The 24,954-nt window shown below is 40.0% G+C and overlaps 2 protein-coding genes across 3 annotated transcripts in view; one reads left to right on the forward strand and one right to left on the reverse strand.

Moving 5' to 3' along the window:
• Positions 1-11,478, forward strand: part of ANKDD1B (ankyrin repeat and death domain containing 1B) — a 60,934-nt gene extending 49,456 nt beyond the window's left edge. Inside the window, exons 12-15 of the mRNA XM_012802745.1 lie at positions 3,094-3,189; positions 6,749-6,950; positions 9,298-9,429; positions 11,396-11,478. Of these exons, the coding sequence (XP_012658199.1) occupies positions 3,094-3,189; positions 6,749-6,950; positions 9,298-9,429; positions 11,396-11,478 (513 nt within the window). The remainder of the gene's footprint in view (positions 1-3,093; positions 3,190-6,748; positions 6,951-9,297; positions 9,430-11,395) is intronic.
• A 2,036-nt stretch (positions 11,479-13,514) lies between these two features.
• POC5 (POC5 centriolar protein) overlaps positions 13,515-24,954 on the reverse strand; it is a 39,676-nt gene continuing 28,236 nt past the window's right edge. For both annotated transcript variants that reach the window (XM_023510954.1, XM_023510953.1), the window contains 3 exons: positions 22,540-22,814; positions 17,101-17,277; positions 13,515-13,891 (listed from right to left, as the gene is read on the reverse strand). In XM_023510954.1, the coding sequence (XP_023366722.1) occupies positions 13,748-13,891; positions 17,101-17,277; positions 22,540-22,814 (596 nt within the window). In that variant the 3' untranslated portion in view covers positions 13,515-13,747. The remainder of the gene's footprint in view (positions 13,892-17,100; positions 17,278-22,539; positions 22,815-24,954) is intronic.

A 24,954-nucleotide genomic window follows, 5' to 3' on the forward strand; every position in this document is an offset into this window, starting at 1 on the left:
ACAGCAACCTCCAACTCCTGGGCTTAAGCGAGTCTCTTGCCTCAGCCTCCCAAGTAGCTGGGACCACAGGCACCTGCCACACTGCCTGGCTATTTTTTGGTTGCAGCCATCATTGTTGTTTGGCGGGCCCAGGCTGGATTCGAACCTGCAACCTAAGGTATATGTGGCTTGTGCCTTAGCCACTTGAGCCCTAGGCACAGAGCCATTATTCCCTTTTAGGGCTGAATACCCTTCCATTGTTTTTATGTACCACATTTTGTTTATTCATTCATCTGTCTATGGATGTTTGGGTTGCTTCCACCTTTTGGTTGTTGTAAACTTGTTTTTAAAGAAAGGCAATTTTGTGTCTTTCAAGTGGTGTGGTAATCAGGCTGAGCCACCAGAGGTTTTCAGAGAGCCACGTGAGGTTCTAGCTTTTCTGAAAAGTGTAGAAGGAGGCTCCTGGGGGACAGCCCTGCCAGGCACTCATGTCTCTGTGAGGTGAACAGAATTACTCATTTTCAAGAAAAGATCGGAGCGATCTGGATGACATCGGGTCACACACATAGTAAGAGGCGGAGTTGGCTTTCAACCCAAGTAGTGACTTCTCTGTTGTCCAGCACTGCCTGACAACCGTTGGCACAGAGGACGGCCCCCCAGACCTTGCAGTTTCCCAGTCCTTGTCTTGGCTCCCAGGCCGGCACCTAATCCACAGTACAAGCCTAAGGCCACTCTCTTCTAGTTGAGAATCATGCATCTACGTGTGTAGGATCTAAAGTCGTGATAGGTTATTTTATTTTTCTATGTGCGTCAGTTTCTAAAATTAACTCTTTTTTCCCTGATCCTAAGAGTAATACAAGCTCACTGTGTATGGTTTGGAAAACAGAAAAGCATAAAGAAGGAAAACACGGCCACCCACAGTGCCATCGCTTGGGCGGAATTCCACCCTTTCACCAGTTGTGCCTGGGGAACTTGGGTAACATTTAGTGCTAGTCTTTTCCCTGGGCTTTCCTTTTATAATTTGTTCTGCTTTGTCATTAATACTTAACACCTCCAAGGCAATTTTGTGAGCAGAGAATCTAGAGCATTGGACAAGCTTTTGTGTTGGGGACCCTGATACTAGTGGATTGGACATTGCAACCACTTGATTTGGTTGTCAGAGCAGAAGCCCACAGTTCACGAGGCTTCACAATGTGATGTTCCCAGATTTTCCTTCTTTGTTTTCGAGGTCTGGCACATAGTTGGCAGCCAATACATATTTAATTAATGAATAAAAACTACCTTTTCTGCCAGCTCTTAATGATTTTTACAAATCTAAGTGTTTCTAAGACCTCGCTAGGGTCTGCACAGGAAGAAAAAAAAAAACAAAACCCAACGTTTGGTGTAAGTTTTGCTTTCCCAGAAGCCTGTCCTGTCAGCCTGAGGCATCACAAAGCTCCCCGAGGGCCTTTTGCCCACCCTGCCTCAGGCTCCCCCGTCTCCAAGGGCAGAAGTGCTTGCACTTGCACCCTGCCTCCACTCCCTGCCAAGATTTTCTCAGGAGCTTGAAAACTCTGCCTCTCAGAATACTATTTTCCCAGAATAGGCTAATTATGGTGATTCAAAAGGCTTTAAAGCCAGAATTTAGACAGCATACAATTAAAGACTTGCTAAATGCCTGAAAAATGCAGTTCTTCCTAATTTCATTACTGTCTCTTTTGATTAGAGGCTGATTACTTTCATGCCTAATTTTCCAGCTCACCTGGTCTTAGTGCCTAGACTTATAACTGAATCATTTGTGTTGGTGGGAATTGCACTTGTTGTAAATATCTAGCCATGTAAGAGAATTCTTGGGATACATTTCTGAATCCATAGGGTAGAAACACAAGTTCCTAAGGTTGGAACTTCCTTGGGGGTTATTTCTGACCATTAATTTTGATTATTTTCAGGGTCCCTGCACAAATTCTGCATGGGTCATTTGAAAGGCAGATGAGAACCACCAACCTTTGCTCAGGGAAGAATGCTTAGATGTAGAAATTGTGCACTGAATGAAGCCTAGGGGATGCTGCTTGCAAAGCTGTGTGCCTGCCTTTGCGTCCTATGCATCTTGAGAAAAGTTCACCTTCTCATAATCCATATAAGACACGGTAGCTCATTGCCAAAATTATGTCCAGAACAGCCCTGGTCACTCACTCCATTTGGTTAAGATTTGAAACCCTCACCTTTGGTTAGAGGCAGTGTGGTATAATAGAAAAAAAAATCTTAGTAGGAGTCCAGTGAGCTGAATACTACACTATGAATTACCAGTGTTGTAATTATTGATATTGTTTTTAATAAGATCTATCCCTTTTCTGCCTTATTACTTTACCATCCACAAAACATGTCTCTCACTTCTGGTCTGAAGTGGCTGTTAAAACTGCCATCACAGCGACATTCCACTCAGAAGGAGGAGGAAGGAAGGAGAATGCAGTCCACCCTTCTCTTTAAAAATACTTCTCAGAAGTTGCATGTTCTATGTGACGCTTCCATTTGTACACCATTGGCCAGAACTTAGACCGTGTACTTGATAGCAAGGGAGGCTGGGACACGCTCAGGTGGCGCATATTCTAAGGGCCTTATGTATATTCTCACATTTACCCCTCACCACATACGGTGGGGCTGATGTTAAGACCAAAGCAGCAGTGGGCACTGTAATCCTAGCACTCTGGGAGGACAAGGCAGATGGACTGCCTGAGCTCAGGAGGTGGAGACCAGCCTGAGCAAGAGCAAGACCCTGTCTCTACCAAAAATACAAAAAAAAAATTAGCTGGGTGTTGTGGCAGGGGCCTATAGTCTCAGCTACTCAAAAGGCTGAGGCAGGAAGATCTTTTGAGCCCAAGAGTCTGAGGTTGCTGTGAGCTATGACACCATAGCACTCTACCCAGGGCAACAGAGTGAGACTCTATCTCAAAAAAAAAAAAAAAATACCCAAAGAAGCTAGGACCGGCCCTAATTTACTCAGCAGGGAGAATGGGGGAGGGGTGTGTGTGTATGTGTTGGGGGGGTAATATTAGGATTTGAGCCCAGGCCCCTTGTTCTAAAGCTACAGTTTCTAACCACTATATCATATCGCCTAATAGTTTCTTTAACTTTCAGCAAGGAAGGACTGCCCTGGCCGTGGCCTCCAGGAGCAACCACAGCCTTGTCATGGACATGCTCATTAAAGCAGAGAGGTATTACGCCTGGAAAGAGGTGAGGAAGCCTGACCCCAACACAGTGAGGGCTCTTCTGGTAACCCCCATCTTCTTATGGGGAATGCAGGGTTTGTGCAATTCTTTCCTTGTGCTTTAATGGGCAGAGCCCTGGTGAGTACAGTTACAGCTGTCCCTTCTGTCCTGCACTGCCCCGTTAATGAATGAACAGCTGCCAAGGTCTTTCTCCACCAGCACTGCTGAGGGTGCAGAGATTCACTGGGCCAACAGCCTTGTCTGCAGGCTCTAACTGGCCTGACGTGCAAGCTCCTGATGGCGGACACCCTGGCTATGCCCTCTGTCCACAATCTGGCCATGGGCTATTTTCAGAAGCTCTAATGAGTGGCAAAAACAAAAACAAAAACAAAAACAAAAACAAAAACAAAAACTTTTATGGCCCTGCAGTTTTCAATTCTGGCTCTTTGGCTTTCAAGCATTCTGTGACAGTTGGAGATAACCTTACTTATCTGAGAACACAAAAAAAATCTTTTGGCTCGGCGCCGGTGGCTCAAGCAGCTAAGGCGCCAGCCACATACACCTGAGCTGGCAGTTCGAATCCAGCCTGGAGACCCGCCCAACAACAATGATGGCTGCAACCAAAAATAGCCGGGCTGTAGTCCCAACTACTTGGGAGGCGGAGGCAGGAGACTCGCTTGAGCCCAGGAGTTGGAGGTTGCTGTGAGCTGTAATGCGACAGCACTCTACCCAGAGCAACAGCTTGAGGTTCTGTCTCAAAAAAAAAAAAATCTTTTAAGTCATTATTTTTGTTGTTCTTTCTTTCCTCTGATATCTGCCACTCATGCAGCTTCTCAGTTGACTGCCCTCCCCTCCAAAAGTCAAGTGTATAGCCTCGGGCAAGAACGTCATTACCAGACACGACCCTCAACACAAAGTGAGGTGTTGTTTCCATCCCAGGCTGCCCAGTATGGTGGTCCAGGGTGTTAGCTGTAGAATTCAGGTCTTGATCACTAAGGTGTCAACTCCTAAAAGCTATGAACCTGGACTGCTGCCCACATGACCAATCCTGGGATAGGTCCCTTACATCTTTAAAGCAAAAAGCATTTATTCCTCGTCTTTTCTCTCACAATCCTGGTTATTAATTGGCTTAGTAGCCTTGATATATAGGGATCCTTTTAAAGGTCACACCATCCTCCTTGCAACTTTTCTTGCCTATAAAATAAATTAAAAAAACAACAACAATAACACTATTTTGCCTGTTAAAAAAAACAAACCCAAATTTAAAAAAAAATTCACATTTTCTGTTTCATCTCCTCCCTTCCTCTTATTTCTATTATCGTTCCTCGGTCTCCTCCCCTTTCCTCTTCCTCTTTTTCTATCCTAATGCTCATTTTCTCAAATCATCACTGTATCTTACTAAAGACAAATTTACCAAGTTCCACCTTTTCTGTTTGAATTCTTATTTTCACATTTCCTTTGGAAACAGATATATTCTTTGGTTCTATTTTTAATGCCTGGTGGCATGTTTAGATTCTTTTTGCTAGATGAGAATAAATTACTTTTCTACCAAATGAATAAACCCTCTCTCCTTACAAATCTTTAAGATGTTAAGAGTTAGATAAACTTTGAAAACCATAAGTTAGACATAAATATAACTGAAGGAGACCCCCAGAAATAGTAAGGATCGTTAACCCCTGTTCCTGAGGTCTGGGGTGGGAGACAGACTTGTTTTTTTTAACATATCCCGTTTTTAAAAATATCCTTAATATATTTTAAATATATTTAAAACATCCTAATATATTTAATATATCCTGTTTCTTAAAATGTCCTTTTTTTTTTTTTTGGCCAAATGCATGTATTATTATTTTAAATCCTCTTAGTTCATTAAACAAGTTTATATTCTGGCCTGACATACAATGGGTCCTAATGTAGAGATAGAAGACGTGATTTGAATTTCCTCTCTTACACTATATTTTGACCTAATCACCCAATCACCCATCATTAAATTCAGTAATTCAGAGGCAAATGGGAGCTTCCTACAATTTGGCTTATGTTATTTTAATTTCCACTAATTCTGGCTCATGTTTCTCTTACAAATAGCTCAGTGCTTTGGCAGATAAGCTATTTAATGTTTTTGCTGACTTCTGAAAAAGACCTGGGCTTTCCGAATTCCCTGCCCTTTGCTGTGGAAACCTGAAGGGGACCATCCAGTCAGTCCAAAATACATAAAGCATGCCCATTTCCCTAAAAATAAAAATGCTATAGCACAAAGACCAGTGTGGGAGCACTCTGTGTATTCTTCTCTTTACCTTGTGGTGTTTGGGTTTGGATTTTGTTGAGTTCATCGTTGTTTCGGGAGATGGATGGCTCCCTAGTTTGCTGGCTTCCCCCACCTTCCTTTTTGTGGGATTCCTGAGAGAGAGGCATTACGGAAGGAGGGCTGAGGCCAGGAGTGAGCAGATCTTGCCTTTCATGGTCCCTAGAACATTTACAAGTAGTCCACACCTTCCATTCTAACTTTTGTACTCAAAGCCCAGATCCAAGAGAAAGGTCTTGCCCTTCTCCTTGGTCCAGCTTCCCAGCAGGAGCACAGCTGCCCTTGCAGAGCTTCCCAGGGGAGGCTGCCGGTGCTGTGAAGGGTGCAGGTGACCCAGGCTGGGTGCTGAGGAGCAAACGCCACCATGTTCTTCATATAGGTTTTGAAAACTGGGGCCCTATACTCTTTTGATCCATTTCTTGCCCCAGCATTGGCTTAGATCTTATTCAGAAGGTCTTTCATTAAAATTCATTTTCATTTAGGTGCAAGACAAAAATAGAAGTTGCTATCCACAAAAAAAATAGGAATCCTAAACCTCCTGGCCGGCCCCGTGTCCTACGTGTCCTTAACTGATTTGTGGCCTTCTGTAGAAGAACTTTCTGGAGCCCTGTGGGCACAGCATGGCATGTCTTTCTAGGAAGGCAGGGAGATTTTCCTGCAGTTTTTTGGTTTAATTCTGCAGAAAGGATAAATGGAAACTGAAAAACCAAAAAACAAGACACCAGTGTAGATCTAGTGCGGTGGGGCTGAGCCTGGCTGCAGTGTCTCTCCACTCCCCCGGCCACCTCTTCCCCAGCCCACACCCTATCAGGCTTCTAGTTTTCTCTCTTCACACTCTCCAGAGAGCAGGACCAATCAAGGGCCAAGCTATGGGGTCGTATTAAGAATACAGCCAACCTGGGACCCGCCAAGGCTTTACTAAGAGAAAATCAAAGACCCAAAATAAGAAAATGAAACATGGGTTCAAAGAAAGGCCATTAAAGATGTGTTTGCTGTCATGACCTTTCCTTCCCTAAGGCAACCCCTCCGTTCTCTGTCAGCAGCACAGGGCGCCACACTGCAAAATCCCTCACATATCCTGTGTCAGACACACAGCACTCCAGCTTTTCATTTCAGACATTTGTCTCCGTCTTAGATAACAAAAAAATGATAGAGGACAGATGAGATTGAAAACACAGTCTCGGTTACCACTTTACCAGTTATATCTAAAAATTATATACACTCTGAAATAAGGCAGTAAGTGGAACATGTCTGACATTATCTGATACAATTATTTTCAACTTAGGAGCATTGTGAGAGTGTCAGGGACGCATCAATAGGCTTTACTCTCATGTTCAAGCAAGATCACAGTCTGGAGACCAGGCACATTCGCACGCTCCTCTGGAAGCTGGCTTACCATCAGCTGAAGGCCAATGAGTGGCAGAGGCTGGCACATGCATGGAACTTTACAGATGACCAGATCAGAGCTATTGAGGCCCAGTGGTCAGGTGAGTAAAGCTGAGATGATGCGGGCTGGAGGCATTCAGTGTCAGGACAACAGTCACTCCTGTTATGAGCTCTAAGTAAGTGGCTGGTGCTCATAATAAACAGCAGACTCCAAGAGCCCTGGGAATGGGGACAGCTACCTTAGGCCACATGGGTGGTTGGGAACTTTGTACTAAAGCTAACACTCAAGGGAACTGGCAGTAAACTGAAGTTTGCAAAGGATGATTACTTTTCTTGAGTCATATCTAAAAGGTGGTATTTAGTGTAAAAAGAAGATTCCCAACTGAATGGGCTCTAGGAAGGCAAGGAGTTAATATTGATAGATCACTGGGAGGCCAGTCTGGTTTCTGCTGTTCATTGTGATTGGGTGAATGGGTTTATTCTTTAATCATAAGTCTCACTGTTGAGAGTTTCCACTCCAGGAAGAAGAGCCCCTTAAACCAGGTGGCTGAGGGAAGGGGGAGGACATGGCCTTGGGGAAGACTTGGCTGTCCCATGAGAGATGGATGGGATCTCTCTTGTCTAGATGATTCCAAGGAATAGAATCATTTCAGCCAGACTTGAGCTGTCATGATTGGTGAGGTTAGATCAGCTAGACTCCTTAGCTTTGCTTTTTTATGCTTTGACCAAAACCTAGCAAATACAGGACGTTTGCTTGGCATTAAGCAACTAAATTAGCTGTAAAAATACAGAAGCAAATGCTTTTCTTGGCAAAGTTTTCTATTCAGAGCCCCCCCTTACATTAATATTGTGAGAAGGGAAGGTGTCCCATGCTTGGGGTGATTTGCATTAATGATTGCTAAGAATTGTAGATGGCAGGACCACAGTCCTATGGGCATGTCACTTATACCATAGGCAAGTAAATTATGGAGCTTTTCATTGCTAATTCCAAGGATACATTTTTATGTGAAGAAATGGAAGATCATGTATTTGAAACATTGACTATTGATTGTTTTCTGAAAAGATTTATTTTTTGTTAAGATTTTTCCTTTGTTGGGTGGCGCCTGTGGCTCAGTGGGCACAGCACTCTACCGAGGGCAGTAAAGTGAGACTGTCTCTTAAAAAAAAAAAAAAAAAAAGATTTTTCCTTTGTTGCCATTTAGGCGTGTGGTGTTCTGTGAAGTCTTTTATAGCCTTCTGGAACTCTCTTTTGACTTTCTTCGTTTTAAAAACAAAGAAATACCTCAAAAATATAGTGTGTCTTCAGAGTACTTGCCAGGGGGATAAGAGGGCTTTTAGAGTGTTTCAGTGGTGGGCGGTGCCTGTGGCTTAAAGGAGTAGGGCGCCGGCCCAATATACTGGAGGTGGCAGGTTCAAAACCAGCCCTGACCAAAAACTGCAAAATCAGTGGAACCTTTATGGAGGGCCTGGAGCATGTTTATATCTGTCAGATGAGGGATTCATCAGCTTTCCAAGTCACACATGTTTGACGGAGTTTATAATCTAGTTGGCATGATAACAATAACATTCACAATTCAATTCTAATCCAGGGTAAGGCTCTCAGCACGAGGGGGCTTGGGGGCTTCTGAAAAGAGTGACCATTGATGATGGTATTTAAGAAAAAACAGTTTGTCAAGAGCAAGGACAGGAGTGTAGTCCCTGCATGCAGTTCCTTCTCCCTGACATGCCTGCCCTTGTGAACAGTCTGTCCAGGGACCTTTCTCCCCAGAGGTCTGGCCCTCCTTTCATAGCGCCCATCTACTCCTGCACACTCTCCTTAGAGCAAGGAGCCTGTGCTGTGTCAGGAACTGTCAACTCCCCTTGGGAGTGACAGTGGCTTCCCCATCATCTCTCTGGGTTAGGTGTCTGGTATTCAATGAGTAATCCTGACACAGAGATGCAGACTTCTATCAGAGCACTTTTCTTGAAGCTGCAGTGGCGGTAAGGTACATACTTGCTGACCCGAGTGTGGTTCACGGCCCAGCAGCAGCAGCGCCCAGGTGCTTGTCGGCTATGCAGGTTCTCAGCCTATGCCTAGTGAATCAGAATCTGCATTCTAACAAGACGCCCAGGTAGAATTTGCAGTGGGTCTGAGAAGTGCGGCTCTAAGGTAGCGCTGCCCACACTGAAGGAAAGCTCCCCAGCGGTGAAGGTTGTCCAGATTCCTGTCCACACACTTCTTTGGGTGTGTGCCAACCACCGCAGGTGCAGGGCAAGGCCGGAGGGAATCCACATGGTGGTCACGGTATGGTGGCACAGTGAGGGCCACTGGGAGGGCTTGCGTTAGCAGAAGAGGAATGGACGTGCAGCCACAGCCAGATGGAAAGTCTAGTTGGAATGGGGATGATAATAGAAGGAGACATCATCAGCTCATGGGGTTTCACCTTGGACCTCTTGTGCTTGGCACAGGAGCTGAAAGCTTCCGCGAACACGGCCACCGGGCTCTGCTCATCTGGCTGCACGGGGCCCTGATGACGCAGGCTGACCCGGCCAAGCACCTGCATGAAGAGCTCGGCCGTGCAGGTTTCCCAGAACTAGCTGGTAAGTGATGGTTTTCACAAACAAACCCCCCTTCTCTCTCAAAGTGGTAGGAACAGGAACAGGCCTGCCTCGGTGTTAGCGAGTGACCCGGTCAGTCCTGGGCATGCTTCAGCCCGGGTTCTGTGTCATCTCCTGAATGGGCATTTGAAAAAGTATGGGAGTGTTTTTGTTTATGTGTAGGTGGTAGGTCATACGTTTACAGGATTATTCTTCACACCTAAGACTTGTTTTGTTCAAAATGCCATTTTGCCCCTGTTGGGAAACCACTAGTTGCTGTATTTGAAAATGTTGCCTCTAGGTTGAGGGAAGAGAGCAGACGAGCTAGTACTTTGCCAGCTGGGCTATAGTTAAAAATCACCCTGCTAGAATCACTGACCATCTTTCCAGAGAAGATGCTTTAGAAACTCGTCCATAAATTAGGTGGTGTTAGGACTGTCATGTAGTAAGTCACAGGAGCAAGCTATAGGGACGTCTGCCATTGTTTTCACTGAAGCAGCTTTATAGGGCGCTGAAAACATAAACAAGTGAATCAGACCGTGGATCCGATAGTTTCAAGCAGTGACAGGTACAAGGAATAGTGTGTAGATGATTCCTGCCTTTATGACATTACTCTAACATTGAGTTTCCCACTCAGCTTTAAATTTATTCTTTCCTGTGAAAGAGCTTCCATGAAAACTCCCAGGGAAGGCTGCGATGCAGTTCGCTGCAGTGGTGAGGCGGGACTGTGGACTCACTTTTGAACTCCAACAGTCTGGCTGTGTGATCTGGAGCAGGTTTTGTGGCTTCTCTGTGCCAGTATTCTCAAACACAAATGTCTCCTTTCAAAGGCTGTTGTGGGCTTAAACGAGTCATCTGATGCAAGGTAATAGCACAGTCTAGTCATACAAGGGTTTTGTACACCATGTTTTTTTAAAAAGTCGGTGGTGGAGCAGCATTATGGTATGAGAAAAACCCAGAGTTTTATGATAGATCAGGTTTTAAAGTTGGTTTTACTACGTAATAGCTATGAGCCTCTGGGATGGTAATAAGTTTTTAGATCTTCAGCTACCTTCCTTATTCAGTGGTGGAAATGTCTACCCATTCCATAGGGTTGGGGTGAGGGAGAATGCCCAGGAAATGCCTAACCTTATCCCTATATGGAAATTAGGAATTGTTATTTCTCCTGGATTTAGAAATTCATAGTCACTGTTGGCTTTAAACCACATACATGTAACATAAAGGTATTACTTAGACCAGAAGTATATACACCAATGCTTTTTTTTTAACCCTTAGTGATGTAATTGCAGGTGATTTTTATTTTCTTTGTACTTTTTGATATATTCTAATTTTCTCAATGAACACATAACTTTTTGTCTGAAAAAGTTATGAAGTAAATGTGAAATCAAGCATCAATTTGCATCAGTTAGATGAAAATCTAATCTAATTTGAGATTCCTCATTCTCAGATTCTGACTTTAAATCTTCAAGGTACATAATAAAATCAAGAGCAATTTCAGTCCAGTTGTTCTATCACGGATTTGTAGTTTTACATGTTTGTCTCATACTGATTGCAAATCGCCCACTTAATGTTATAAATGTTTAAAACAGGTAATATATTCACATGAGTCCAAAACATTTTTTAAAGAAGTTATTAAGTGACAAATCTTGTCTGTTAGTTTTCTTCAATATATCCAGTTTTCTCTGATCTTGTGTGGCCCCTCCTCCCCAAATCTGACAACCTCTTTATGCAAAAATAAATGATTGCATACTCTCACTGTGTAAAGTGTTTTAATTGTTGAATTTGTGTTAACTTGGGCAAACATTAATTACTTGGTGCTTTAGACAACATACTATACTTCTAGAGCTTACAAAATGCCAAAATGCCAAAAAAAAAATGGCATTAAATTAGTAATATTGATGACATGTTTGACTTCTGTAATTATAAGAGGTACTCGACCTGACTGGTATTCATCTTTTGTTATCATCAGGGAAGAAGACATGGAGGAAAAGGGGAGTAGACGGGGTACCAATAACAAAGGATGGATACAAGTCAGATGGAGCACCTTTGTAATGGCATGAGTTAAATGCAACTTTAGTATTACAAATTTAATACAGTTGTTTCTTTTCTTAAAATGTGTGTGTACATATTTTTGGCACCCTCTATATATTTTCTTACACCTATGCTGTAAGATTTTTATTTTTTATTTATTTATTTTTGAGACAGAGTCCCACTTTGTGGCCCTCGGTAGAGTGCTGTGACATCATAGCTCACAGCAACATCACACTCGTGGGCTCATGAAGTTCTCTTGCTTCAGCCTCCTGAGCAGCTGGGACTACAAGCACCCACCATAATGCCTGGCTGTTTTTAATTTAGAGACAGGGTCTTTCTTGCTCTATCTCAGGCTGGTCTCGAATTAGTGAGCTCAGGTGATCTGTTTGCCTCGGCCTCCCTTACAGGTGTGAGCCCCATGCCTGGCTTGTAAGATTTTTCTTTTGAGACAAAGTTTTGTTCCATCGTTTGGATTTGAACTTCTGGGCTCTGGCAAACCTTCCGCTTCAGCCTTCTGAGTAGCTGAACTGTTTATTCTTAATTGCATGTTCACAATATTCACTTTAGTTTTTCCATATGGTTTTGGCTTAGATAGCAAAAACGATTCCTAGTTGTAGTCTAGATTCCTCAAAAAGTAGAGCTGAGGGTCCAAGTTTATGTGGAAGCACTTTTCTGAGAGGCATAAATCCAGGGAAGCAGGAATGGAGGAAAAGGGGAGCAAACAGGAGGGAGACCAGGATGAAGTGCATCACCAAACTGGCCACCACTTGGTACAAGCACACCTGTTTGATGGGAGTACTCTCTTGTGAGAGACATGATGGACCCACGTGTCTCGGGGCAATGCCTACAAGGGAGAAGGAAGGAAGAACTGGCTCTGTTTACAAGAACGGGGTGTTAACTCAGGGTTGCTTGAGTCAGCTCTACCTGGACCCTGCGGTCCCTCCTGACTCTGGGAGTCGAGAGGTCTCGGGAAGGAGCACACAGAAAAGGTAAGGTGCTGTTGGTTTGTGCTCATGAAAACACTGTAGCCCCTGTAGAATGGAGCTGGGTATCATGATGGTAACTGGGCCAGAACTCAGAACAGTGCTGCTTATGTATCTAGTATTCTAAGAAATAGCCTCAGACATCTAGAATCCAGGAAGGCCTCAGTGTGCCCTGTTAGAAAATGGGATTGTATTTGCCTGGATCACATTTATTCTCTGATGTCCCGTAAACAAGGTGAGGCAGCAAGCAAAACCATTTGCTAAAATAAATTAGAACTAGAGCATGTTCAAATTGGAACAGGATTCGGGTTATTCATTTCTGTTAAAGACATGGAAATTGAGTTTCTTCAAAACCCATTCATTTTATGTACCCCATACTTTGTGAAATAGGTAGGGTTGGCACATTTTAGTCTTATTTCACAGATGAGGATCCTGAGAGTCATTTAAATTAAGTGTCTGGCCCAAGGTAACAAAGTCAGGAAAAAAAAAAAAAGCCCATTAGAAGACAGGTCTAATTCTCCTAAATCAGTTCTGCACAGTCGGTTTCGCTGTACTGGCCAGCCGTTGAGCAGGCTACACCATCACGGGGGGTGGGGGGGATTTGGATTTTCAGAGAGAACAATGTGGATTTTATGCCCTAGTCTCAAATAAGGCGAGAAAGCACCAGAAGCAGGATCATTCGAACAGGAAGTTTGTTTTTGATATTTCTGTAACTCTCGGCTAGTAGTAAATTTTTTTTTCTTTTTTGCTTTTAGCACTAAAAAGTAATTCATAGGTATTGCTATTTCCATCCATTTTCAACTGTTAGAGTTCTAGAAGAATGAAGACTAATACACTAAAGCCACAAATAACTTTATGATAAAAACATTACTATTAACTTTTGCATTTAAAAATAAAAATATCTCATTTTCTACTAATTCTAAAGGTTCATCTCAAAGTTCTACATAAACCGTCTCTCCTGTAAATTGGAAATGATTCACTCTTTTAGAAAGAATATAGGGGAAAAAAAACCCATATACTTTGATGATACAATCAGTGACAGGCTAAAACATATGAAATAAAGTCCAGTTTCTCTTTAAGTTAAAAAAGTTTTACTTAATTCCTTAAATAAAAAATAACATTAAAATAATTTCTACATATAGTTACAAAAGATGGTAGAGCTTGAAAAAAAATCTCCTGGAGTTTTGGAAAGATGAACTTCATGTATCCATGATATCCTAAGAATATGGAGAAGGTATAAACTAAAGACTTCCAGCTCTCGGTTAGAAGCAGAGGAATGAGAAGACCTCACCATGAACGTATTCACTTTAGTCAACCACTTTTATGGACTGAACGCTTGTGAGAGACGGAGTGTGCGCTGATCTTGTTCCCACGGATCTGGAAGCTGAGGGATTACTTTCAGGATGAATGGTCCGGGGATATTTTGCTGCAGTTGCTTGAGGAAGGGTTTGCTGAAAAGATAAAAATATTTAATAATCCTACAAAGTTATATATTAAGCATCATTTCTTCGTCTATAATTTAAAACAAACATTTATTAAGCATTCAGTACAGAGCAACAATGAAGGCCCTTCTCTGCAAGAAACCCATACCCTGTTTGATGTGTTCAATACTCAGAATTTAAGATCAGGGCTATACCCCAGAGGATCATACAAAGAACCATGGGTGTCATTCCTCAAAGAGGAATCAAGTGGAATCTTGGGATGTGTATGGAAGGTACGTATGGAAAGGAACTCTGGAAGCATGATTAGCTCCAAGCCATCCCCTCATACCATCTAGTTTCTTCCTCTTTGACTGCTAATACATGGAATCCAATCCCAGGGGACACAGGGAAGCCTGAGGGATACTGGTCTAGTCCTCGCTTCAAACCAGAGTAAAGCAGAGCCCTCAAGTTCCACCTGGGAGCCAACTAAGCCTTTCTGTCACTACCTTGGGGCTCAAAGGGAACATCTCGGACGTGAGTATTGAAGTCAGGGCATACGTGACTCAGTCTAATGCATACAACTGTGTACGCACTATGTATACAAGTACATACTTCATGTAGGCATATGAATAATGCAAGTTAGTTCAGGCTTTCCTCTATTATACCTACAACGCTTCTTAGTGGGCAGCAACAAATTTGGGATTTGTTATCAAGGTCAAGTTCTCAGTCCATGTCACTGACTAGCACATGTAGATTTCTATTAGACTCTTCCACTTAGAAAAGTCATCTTTAAAATATCTGAAGTAAACTTACAGATATTTGGCCAAAACATTCACTATGCATTTAAAAAACTCTGAGATGCAATTTTTGCTTTTAAAAATGAACCTTTTAGAAAGAAAAGGTCTTCATGCCAGATTCTGCCTTAAAAAGAACAGAACTCCTTTTTAAATAAATAGAAAAATAATCTCTTTTCTTAATCTATCTTACATAAATGTTTCTTTGTGTAAAAAAAACTGGATCACCATTACAAATGGAAGATATTCTTGCAACGGGAATGAAATTTTGTTGCCAACCACCGAATTTGACTCTACCAAAAGAGCTATTTCCACTGGGACAGGGCAGGCAAGAGGAATTTTAGAAATAAAGCCGTCATTGGTACAATGATATAAAAAATAACGCAGAGAATGAAGTAGCATGAGGACCAAGCGGCTTTCCAGCAGATGGTGCTACGGTGTCACTAAGGTGTCACAAATCTGATCCTGGGTTTACTAGTAATAACCGTTTCTGGTAGTTCTAGATCTTGATTCCTGGGATAAAACAAAACACAGTACAGAATGCTGCCCTTGGGTCCGTCACATAACCCATATTAGGTAATACTAGAAGCAGTTTATAGCTATCTAGTTCACATCCAGTTACTGGGGAAGAACTACATACTCTGAGTAAATGGAGGGCAGTTTGGGAGATAAATATTAGAAACAAGGGTTAATTGTTTACTTCTTTAATTTCTTCCTCTACAAAATATGAACACCTATGGTGATAAAAACAAAAGTTTTGTCTAAATTAAAAATAAACACATGTGCTGTCTTTATGATTTTTTATGTCACAAATGGACAATCTATATCTCTTTATAACCACACTCTATGTGCTGATAAAAGTAGAAATGGGTTCATTTCTTCTCATTTTTAATCCTCCATATTGAAAAACATGTAGAGAAGTCATCTATGGACTTTCAGAATCTGTCCACATATATGAAATCTAAGATAATCCTAAAAAAACCCTCTACGTCTCCAGTCTTCCACTTCACTAAGGCCATACCTCAATTTAAATCAATTCTGCTCCTCTTGAGTTTATTATCTAGTAACCAGCTATTTAGTGGGGTGGGGGGGGTGGGGAAGGCTACACTCATTCCATATACTTTATTGTTACTACTTTGACATAGTAAGTAGACAGGAACATTGTCTAATGTTTATGTAGAGGGTATTCTCTTTTAAAATCAATCCATGTTTCTCTTTAGGGATATATATCCTTTTAACGCTTTAAAATTATACTTTTTGAGATAATTGTTGATTCACATGCTGTTATAAGAAATATTATAGAGATATCCTTTTCTGGTAACCTTTTATAGCATTCTTATCTAGTAACCTTTTGAAGTTAAAGTTGCTCATGGTCTTACAAAGTGCCTTTATGTAGCTCATTTAATTTAATTTTCACATTATCTCATTTAACCCTGAATTGTGACAGTAAGCCTGGGAGATAAAATCCTATTTTATAGAAGAGAAAACGGAGGCTTAAGTATTTTACTTGATTTGTATATGTCACAAAGGCGGTAAGGAGCAAAGGTGAGGCACTAACCTTAGGTTTTTATGTTTTTGCTTTCAACTCAATGCACCTTCCTTTGTATCACATGAATTTATTATAACCTGAATTATTTTTAATCTAAAAATATATTCACAATTGTGTCATAAAAGGGGGAAGAAGACCTTTTATTTATTTCCCCCCCCTTTTTAAATTTCTTATAGCATAACTGTGTACATTAATGCAATCATGGGTACAGTGAAGAAGACCTTTTAAAAAATAACCCCAAATGGGCCGGGTGCCATGGCTCACGCTTGTAATCCCAGCACTTAGGAGGCTGAGGTGGGTGGATTGCCTGAGCTCACAGGTTCGAGACCAGCCTGAGCCAGAGCGAGATCCCATCTCTAAAAAATAGCCAGGAGTTGTGGCAGGCACCTGCAGTCCCAGCTACTTAGGAGGGAGACTGAGGCAAGAGGATCACTTGAACCCAAGAGTTGCTGTGAGCTAAGACACCGTGGCACTCTACCAAGGGTAACTAAGTGAGACTTTGTCTCAAAAACAAAACAAACAAACAAACAAACAAACAAACCCCCACAAAAACCCAAATTAAAAACTGTAGATGTAGGTAGATTTTCTTATATTCAAATATCTGCTACACGAATAGCTGGTTAATGAGTGGTTTTTTCTTTTTAAATTGAAAAATCATTAATTTTGCACTATTTGGAAGAAATGTTTCTGAAATAAATTTCCTCACAGAAGTAATCTCAATCTACAGGTAGATTTAAAGCCGGTTTACAAGCATTTAAAACCATAACAGGAAAAGGTGGAACAAGTACTAGTTACCGTGAATTTTTATCTTCTGAACATGTCATTTAAGTGTTTATTAGTCTACGAACTCTCAGGAAAAAGATTTTTTGCCAAAAGGTCATCAAACACGGACTCACCACGGTGACTGGATGGTGTTTTTCCACAACAACCGAGCTCATGGGAGGCGAAACTCCCATTATAGCTAAACCGCTACTAATTCTATTTTTTGTAGCAAAATCACATCTCCCCGTGATCCGGGCTGTGATTGTTCTTCCAGCTTTCTGCTGTGCAGAAGTTACAACTCTTGGCACATACTAAAAAATACAAAAATAAAAACAAAGAAATATTCAGGTGGCCAGAAATCCATAGCAAAATATATGTTACTTTTGGTTCTAAAACATGAAGATGATACACAGGCACTTAAAATACTTCTATAGTCAACCAATTTTAACATGGTAATCATAAAAGTTAAAATTATGAGACAAAAAAATAAAGCATAAAACTACTCCAAAACACCCCTTTAACTCTGGTATGCCAACTATTTATAAAGTTTTAGAAACTTAAAAAAGACTTTTTATTTTGACATAATGATACATTCACAGGAAAATGCAAAACCATATTGGGAAGTCTGTGTACTCTTCACCTGGTTTCCTACAATGATCCCACTTTACATAATGTTACCTTAATATCAAACCAGGAAGCTTGCGTTGATATAATATCTGCATACAGATCTTGTCATTTTATTACCTGTATAGATTCCTGTAACTATCACTCAATCAAGGTACAAGATGCTACCTTGGACAGTCATACCTATCTCCTTTCCTCCCTCCAATCATTCTTAATCCCTGGCAACCATTAACCTGTTTTATGAATTTTGATCCTTAGGCATAATTAATAATACACATACATTTTTGTGTTTTGCCTTTTTTTCTTACTATTTATTAATGTCTCATAAAGTAATAGAGACCTATATAGTTTTAAAAGAGATGTTTTTATACTAATAAACAAGTTTGTCTAATTTTCTAAGTTCTTTTCCTGTTACATATAGCACATATTTTTGTTGAAAATGATCTTTATTGAGTTATTTCTGTAGAATATATTGTAAAAATCAGGATGACCATATCAAATAGTACTGTCAGTTTTACAGCTTTTGTTCCTTACTGCTGAACAGTATTCCAGAAAAATTACATTTTTATCAGGAATAATGCATAAGTGTATGAATTTCTTTCACTGCCAATCAATTACATAGCTACTCGTTTAAGTCTGAGGCAAACGTACTATTTGATTTAATTTGTGGTTCCTTATGAATGTTTTATATTTGCATTCTGTTCTATCCATGTATAGGCATTAAATTTATTTATTTATTTAATTTGTAGAGACAGAGTTTCACTTAAAGCCCTCTGTAGAGTGCTGTAATGTCACAGCTCACAGCAACCTCTAACTCCTGGGCTGAGGCGATTCTTTTGCTTCAGCCTCCCAAGTAGCTAGGACTACAGGTGCCCACCACAACGCCCAGCTATTTTGTTGTTGTTTCCTTTTTTTGGATGGGGGTCTGCCTTGGCTAGGTTTGAACCCGTTAGCCTTGGTGTATGTGGCTGGCACCCTACCCACTGAGCTATGGGCGCCGCCCCCTTTTTTTCATCTTTTATTTCAATTTTCCATGTACATTTTAAAAATTACAATTAATCCTGCTATTGATTTCTTCTTACTTCCATAATTAAGCTGGAACAATCTGCTTTGAAGAGCTGAGGTAATTTTACTCTTAACATTTACTTATTTTGGTTTAGCTTATTACAACATTTGAAATTTCTGTGTGAAGTATTAATCTAAATTCATTTTCCCTCTCAATAGTTTTTTCCAAAAGGCTTTTTATTAAGTATTGATCTTTTTTCCCATTGTCCATCCGTGGTTCTTCATACATCTACATCTAGCTATAGATAGTCACAGTTTATAATGAAATGGGAAGAGAGTGGACTTGGGGATGGCTCTGAGAAAATTAAATTATAGAATATTGATGCTCTGGAAGACCCTATGGAAAAGACCATTCACTGGGGGTGTTTAATTCTTTTTTTTTTTTTTTTTTTTTCAGTTTTTTTGGCCTGAGCTGGGTTTGAACCCACCACCTCCGGTATATGGGGCTGGCACCCTACTCCTACACCAGGCGCTTCCCAGGGTGTGTAATTCTTTGGAGAGTTAGGAAAGAATTCATTCGAGCTGCACAGAAAATCAAGCAAACAAAAATGAAGCAATTAAATCTAGGAACAAAAACTTGTACTAGAATGGGAATGTAGTCACAGTATATATTCATGGCTTGGCTATATTTACACAGTCACCATAAATATTGGTTTAATCTAAAATGGGAATATCTACATCTAAATATTTATAGATAGGAAGGATAGGGGAGGAAAAGAAAAAGGAGAGAATAAAGTGGTATAAGAAAGCCAAATCCTTTCATCCAGAATAGGTCATCAGAAATGTTTGAAATTGGCTCGGCGCCTATAGCTCAACCGGCTAAGGCGCCAGCCACGTACACCTAAGGTGGCGGGTTCGAATCCCCAGCCTGGACCCGCCAAACAACAATGACGGCTGCAACCAAAAAATAGCCGGGCGTTGTGGCGGGCGCCTGTGGTCCCAGCTACTTGGGAGGCGGAGGCAGGAGACTCGCTTGAGCCCAGGAGTTGGAGGTTGCTGTGAGCTGTAATGCCACGGCACTCTACCCAGGGGGACAGCTTGAGGCTCTGTCTCAAAAAAAAAAAAAAAAAAAAAAAAAGAAATGTTTGAAATTAATAAACAGATTAATAAACATATTGTTAGAAATAACAATATGAGCATATTATTTAGAAAAAAATGGAAAGCAAAAGAAACAGCAGAATTCAGGGAGAGGATTTAGAGGACTGTCTCTCATGACAATCCTTATAGAAATTATTACATGAATTTTTATGGATCTTATGAATTAGAGAAACCAAATGTCACATTTTAAAATATTTACAAGTATGTTTTGTGGACTAAAGTCATGCTTCTGACCTTAGGGAAACTTTACCCTATTTCTTATTAAAATGAGGTACAAATTTGATTTTATAAATTGCTGAAGACTCTTAAATGCTACTTTAAAATACAAAATTAATTGCTGGTAAGAAAGTTCTTTGACAAGAATTGAACACTGGAGTACAGTGGAGTTTTTCCTTTATTCCTGCCCAGTCACACTTGAGGGATGTAAACACCTTCTCCAGTAGCTTTAGTCACACCTAGAGTGTGAAGGAATGCATAAAAAACTAGAGAGGTTTGGATTTAAAAAAGAACTAAGGTAGTTGGAAAAATACCCATAGACAATAAGCTTCATTCAACCTAGTTGAGAATTGCTTTAGAATGCCTTCAATAAGACGAAAATACATAATGCAGTAAAGATACTTTTAGAAGAAACCTCTATATACTTATTTGAATTAAACAAAAGTTGTCTTAAATAACACGTTTACCAAGAATCAGATGCTTATTTTCAAATTATCATTTGTACTTGTTAATAATACCTATGTAATTAAAAGTTGCATAAACTGATGAAAAAAGTTGTTCTGCAAATATGTAAGGACATTTTAGAAAGAATTTATAAAGATCAGTTATTAGAAAAAATTGCTGCTGAATCCCATGGAGGGAAAAAAAGACCTAGGAGGATTCTATAATCAGATTGCTTTGCAAGTTTTGTCAGGTTCATGCTTTATAGAAACTAAAATTGTAAAAGACAGAAAATACAATGACTGTGGTTTATATTAAAAAGATGACTTAATTAAAATTTGTGGACCCATACTCAGTTTGGCTCCACATTAAAGACAAGCAAATTAATACTTATTTATGTTTCAGGATAACATAATTTGTGAGGTATGTATACATCATTTAAAAAAATCATTCCCTGCTTTAGCTTTTTTGATTAAATGACCACTTACTCATACCAACCATCTTGGAGTTCATTAAATTTATCAGCTTACCTAACTTTAAAAAAATGCTATAAAAATGAAAATTCTAATATTTTAAACCATATCAACCTAAGGAACAACATCAAAAGGAATAGGAAAAACAGACATTTAAAAAACAATATTTACATATTAATATTTGACAGAGAGATAATACTGATTGGTTAAGAGTGCAGAGGTCAAGTTAGATTGTCAAAGCCTTAATTCCAACTCTAATGGTTAGTAATTGTGTCCATAGGCAAGTTACTCTCCCTCAGCCTCAATTTCCTCACTTACCAAATGGGGAAAGCAGAACCACCTTCCTAATGATACCCTTTCACTTTCCATTTAGATGAAGAGGAAAGTTAGAAGAGAAACTTTACTAAATTGCTTTAAAATCTAGCTAGAAACATTTCCCCTCAATTATTCCAACGGGAGTCAGAAGGAGAGTAAAATGCCAACTATTGTTCAGCCTTGTGAACTGCAACGTTTGCTTGCATAACTGCCTTTTTTGAAAAATGTTTTATAGCATGAAATTCTGATATTTCTTTAACATACTGAGGATATTTGTATTAAAGAAAATGATTTTACATGTGAAAATGTTATTTAATTAGCATAGCAATCCTTTCTCCAGTTATGTGCTTGCTAATTTTCTGCACACACTTCCTTCTAGCTGTTGGAAATACTAAGAAACATTGGAAAAAGGTTTCAAAAAAATTTTTTTTTTTTTTGAGTTAGAGTCTCAAGCTGTAGCCTTGGGTAGAGTGCCATGGCATCATCGTAGCGCCCAGCAACCTCCAACTCTTGGGCTCAAACTATCCTCTTGCCTCAGTTTTTTCTATTTTTAGTATAGACAGGGTCTCACTTTTTGCTCAGGCTTGTCTTGAACTCGTGAGCTCAAGCAATCCACCCACCTCGTCCTTCCAGAATGCTAGGATTACAGGTGTGAGCCATTGCACCTGGCCTAAAAGTTTTGAATGTTCACGGGAAGGTCTGAGGTTAAAATGAAAAGAAAGAGAACTAGACCTGGATCACAAATCTCTCTTCTTTTATGTACTAATTTCACTTATGGCAAGTTCTCACATAAATCCTCCAACCCCGGTCAACAATCTCCTCTGGGCACTTCTCTGCTAATAGCTCAGTGACTCTGGGAAAAACTATTCCTATCTCCATCCCAGTTATAAATTAAAAATTTAAACCTAATCAAGATGAAGTCTTTGCAGAGCAGTGATAGTGACATATCTGCAGCCAGCGAAGGGGAAAGCTGTTAGCTGGATAGAAAATATATAATTAAATATACATTAACCTCCTAAGCCCTTGAAAATTCCCACTAGTTTCCTTCACACTTAAAAAGTCTGTCATCAACTCCCTCTCAAATTAAATCTAGTTTTCTCACATAATTTTTGAAAATGAAAAAACGGTCTTTAATTTTATTGTGATAGCACTTTTTTATTATTTTTCATTATAATGTAACATTTCAGTCAATTTGAGTACTAAATATTTTCTGTGGTTTTGGTTAAATACTATATAGCTTTTTTTTCTCCCTGGGAAAATATATTTTGAATTCGAAATATCGAATTTGCAAACCAGTTTTGAGCCCTGCTTATGACATGGCACTTGTATAAACCCACTAACCATTTCTTCTGGTATAACAGTAGCCGTAGTAGCAGGTCCTGTGACAAGTAGGGACACCGGAACATGAACAGAAGACGTGGTGGCGGCCCCGGCTGAAGTCATTGAAGTAGCAGATGGAACAGTGGTCGCACTGATGGCTGCTGGTGGGGATGGCAGCAGTGGTGACGCAACTGGTAAGGTCATCACGGGAGCGGAAGGGTCCAAATGAACAGGATGTTCTTTTCCTTGAACCCCGGGACCATATTCTTCCTTTTTATTATTTGTAAAGTCTATTCCTATAAATCAAAAATTGATTCCATTAAAATTCTTCTAAGTTAGGATTACTATTATCCTCCAAACAATGACAGAATATATGGCTAAAGTTTGGTACTAATAAAAATTTAGATATTTGTCATACAAGATATGGATACAATGTTCAGTTAATACAGTTTGTCACTATTAACTAGTTAATGTCAGCATTAACCAGGGAAGAATTCAGACTGCTTTCTTTAGCATGTGAAAGCTAATATATGATTTGCTCTTATATAAAAGCTAAAAATAAATTACCTACTCAGCTGGAACCCCAGGTGAGTAGAGGGTACTGCCATCACAACTATTTCAATAGTATGGTCACACAGAACCTAATGATTTATATCCTTTCACATTATTTCATGTAACTACTCTAAATAATGGCCTGATATTTAGATTTTTAGAACTACTTTCTGATATTACCATATTTTCATCTGTTGCTCCAATCCTACCATAAACAATGTGTTTTTATTCTTAAATTATCAGCGAATAATGTATCAAAAAACAAAACTAAAATATTAAAAAAAAACTAAAATATTCACTTGAAGTAGATCATATAAATAATAAATTGAATGCGTATCTGTGCACTTCACTGATTGCAGCGACACCCCATCAGGTAACCTTCCCTCAAAATTGAACCTGGACATTGGTCTAATAAGGGAATGAATACACAGCATTACCTTCCAGAAGCAAGGACCTAGAGTAGTGGTTTGCAACCTTCCTAATGCCGCAAAGTATTTGTTACAAAGGGGTCGCGACCCACAGTTGAGAACCGCTGACACAGAGTTTCCTCCAATTTTAGACCCTCCCTACCCCGAATTAAAATTTGATGAGTTTTCTATGTGATACCAAACAGTGGTATCACAGTGGAAAGGGTTTGGGAATTAGTTGATGAGATGTTGAATAGAGGGCATTACATAGGTCTTATGTTTAAATAATTTTCTACGTTGTCCTCTTTCTTTCCAGAAATTTGGGCTTCTGCCTAAGTCCTTTGCTTAGACTATCCACATAGAATGTATACAGAGCAATAGTCACCTCATTAACAAAGCGTAACAATGGTTATTATAGTGCTTAGACTTTTTGAAATCTTTGGATGAAAGTGACTATTTCAAAATACTGTTTGTAGCTTGAAAATAAACCAACACACAAAAACACACACGCTCACACTCAGTTTTAAAATGTGTTTGATAGAAAGTGATTCCAGTTGTCTCTCTGATAATGGCAGACGTTATCAAACATAGAAACAGTACAAAGGTCAGGTCTGTGTTAATATACCCTGGAAGAGAGGGAGGTGACCAACCCTCACTAATGTGACCTGATTTATGATGACCCTTAGTTATCAAATAACTGTTAAGTTTAATAATTATTCTCACTTTAAGTGAGATAATTTTTTTCAGTTGTAATGTATTTTTTCTATGGTGCCTAAAATTGCATTAACAGCAGGTATCATTTTAAGAAAACCTTTTTCTTTTTTTTTTTTTGCAGTATTTGACCACGGCCAGGTTTGAACCCACCGCCTCTGGTATATGAGGCTGGCACCCTACTCCTTCAGCCACAGGCACCACCCAAGAAAACTATTTTTTTAATTTAAATTTTTTATAGACATGGAATCTTGCTATTGGCAGGATGGTTTTGAACTCCTGGTCTCAAGTAATCCTTCTGCCTTGCTAAGTGCTAGTATTGTAGAGGTCAGCCACTGTCCCTGGCCTCTTCTTCACAAAAAAATCATTATATACAGTCTATAAGATTTAGGATATTATACAAGGTGAGATACAATGCAGATTACAAATGGCAGAGAATCAGGAGAAATAAAAAAAAAAAAACCAAGTATTTGTTTTGCTCTAGTAAGTTGGGTGCATTAGGAACCTCCCTCCCTCTCTTCAATTTTGTTAAGAGATGGAGTTTAGGTGTGTCGCTCAAGCTAGAGTACGGTGGCTACTCACAGGTGCAATCATAACAAACTACAGTGTGGAACTACTGGGCTCAGGTGATCCTCCTGCTTCAGCTTCTTCATTTTTGAGACAGAAGCTTGTTCCTTCATCCTAGCTAGAGTGCAGTGGCATGATCATAGTTCACCGTAACCTGATGCTCCTGGGCTCAAATGATGGTATTGCCTTAGCCTTCTGA

Source organism: Otolemur garnettii, unplaced genomic scaffold (genome assembly GCF_000181295.1).
Source record: "Otolemur garnettii isolate 467f Iridium unplaced genomic scaffold, OtoGar3 scaffold00017, whole genome shotgun sequence".
Lineage (NCBI taxonomy): Eukaryota > Metazoa > Chordata > Mammalia > Primates > Galagidae > Otolemur > Otolemur garnettii.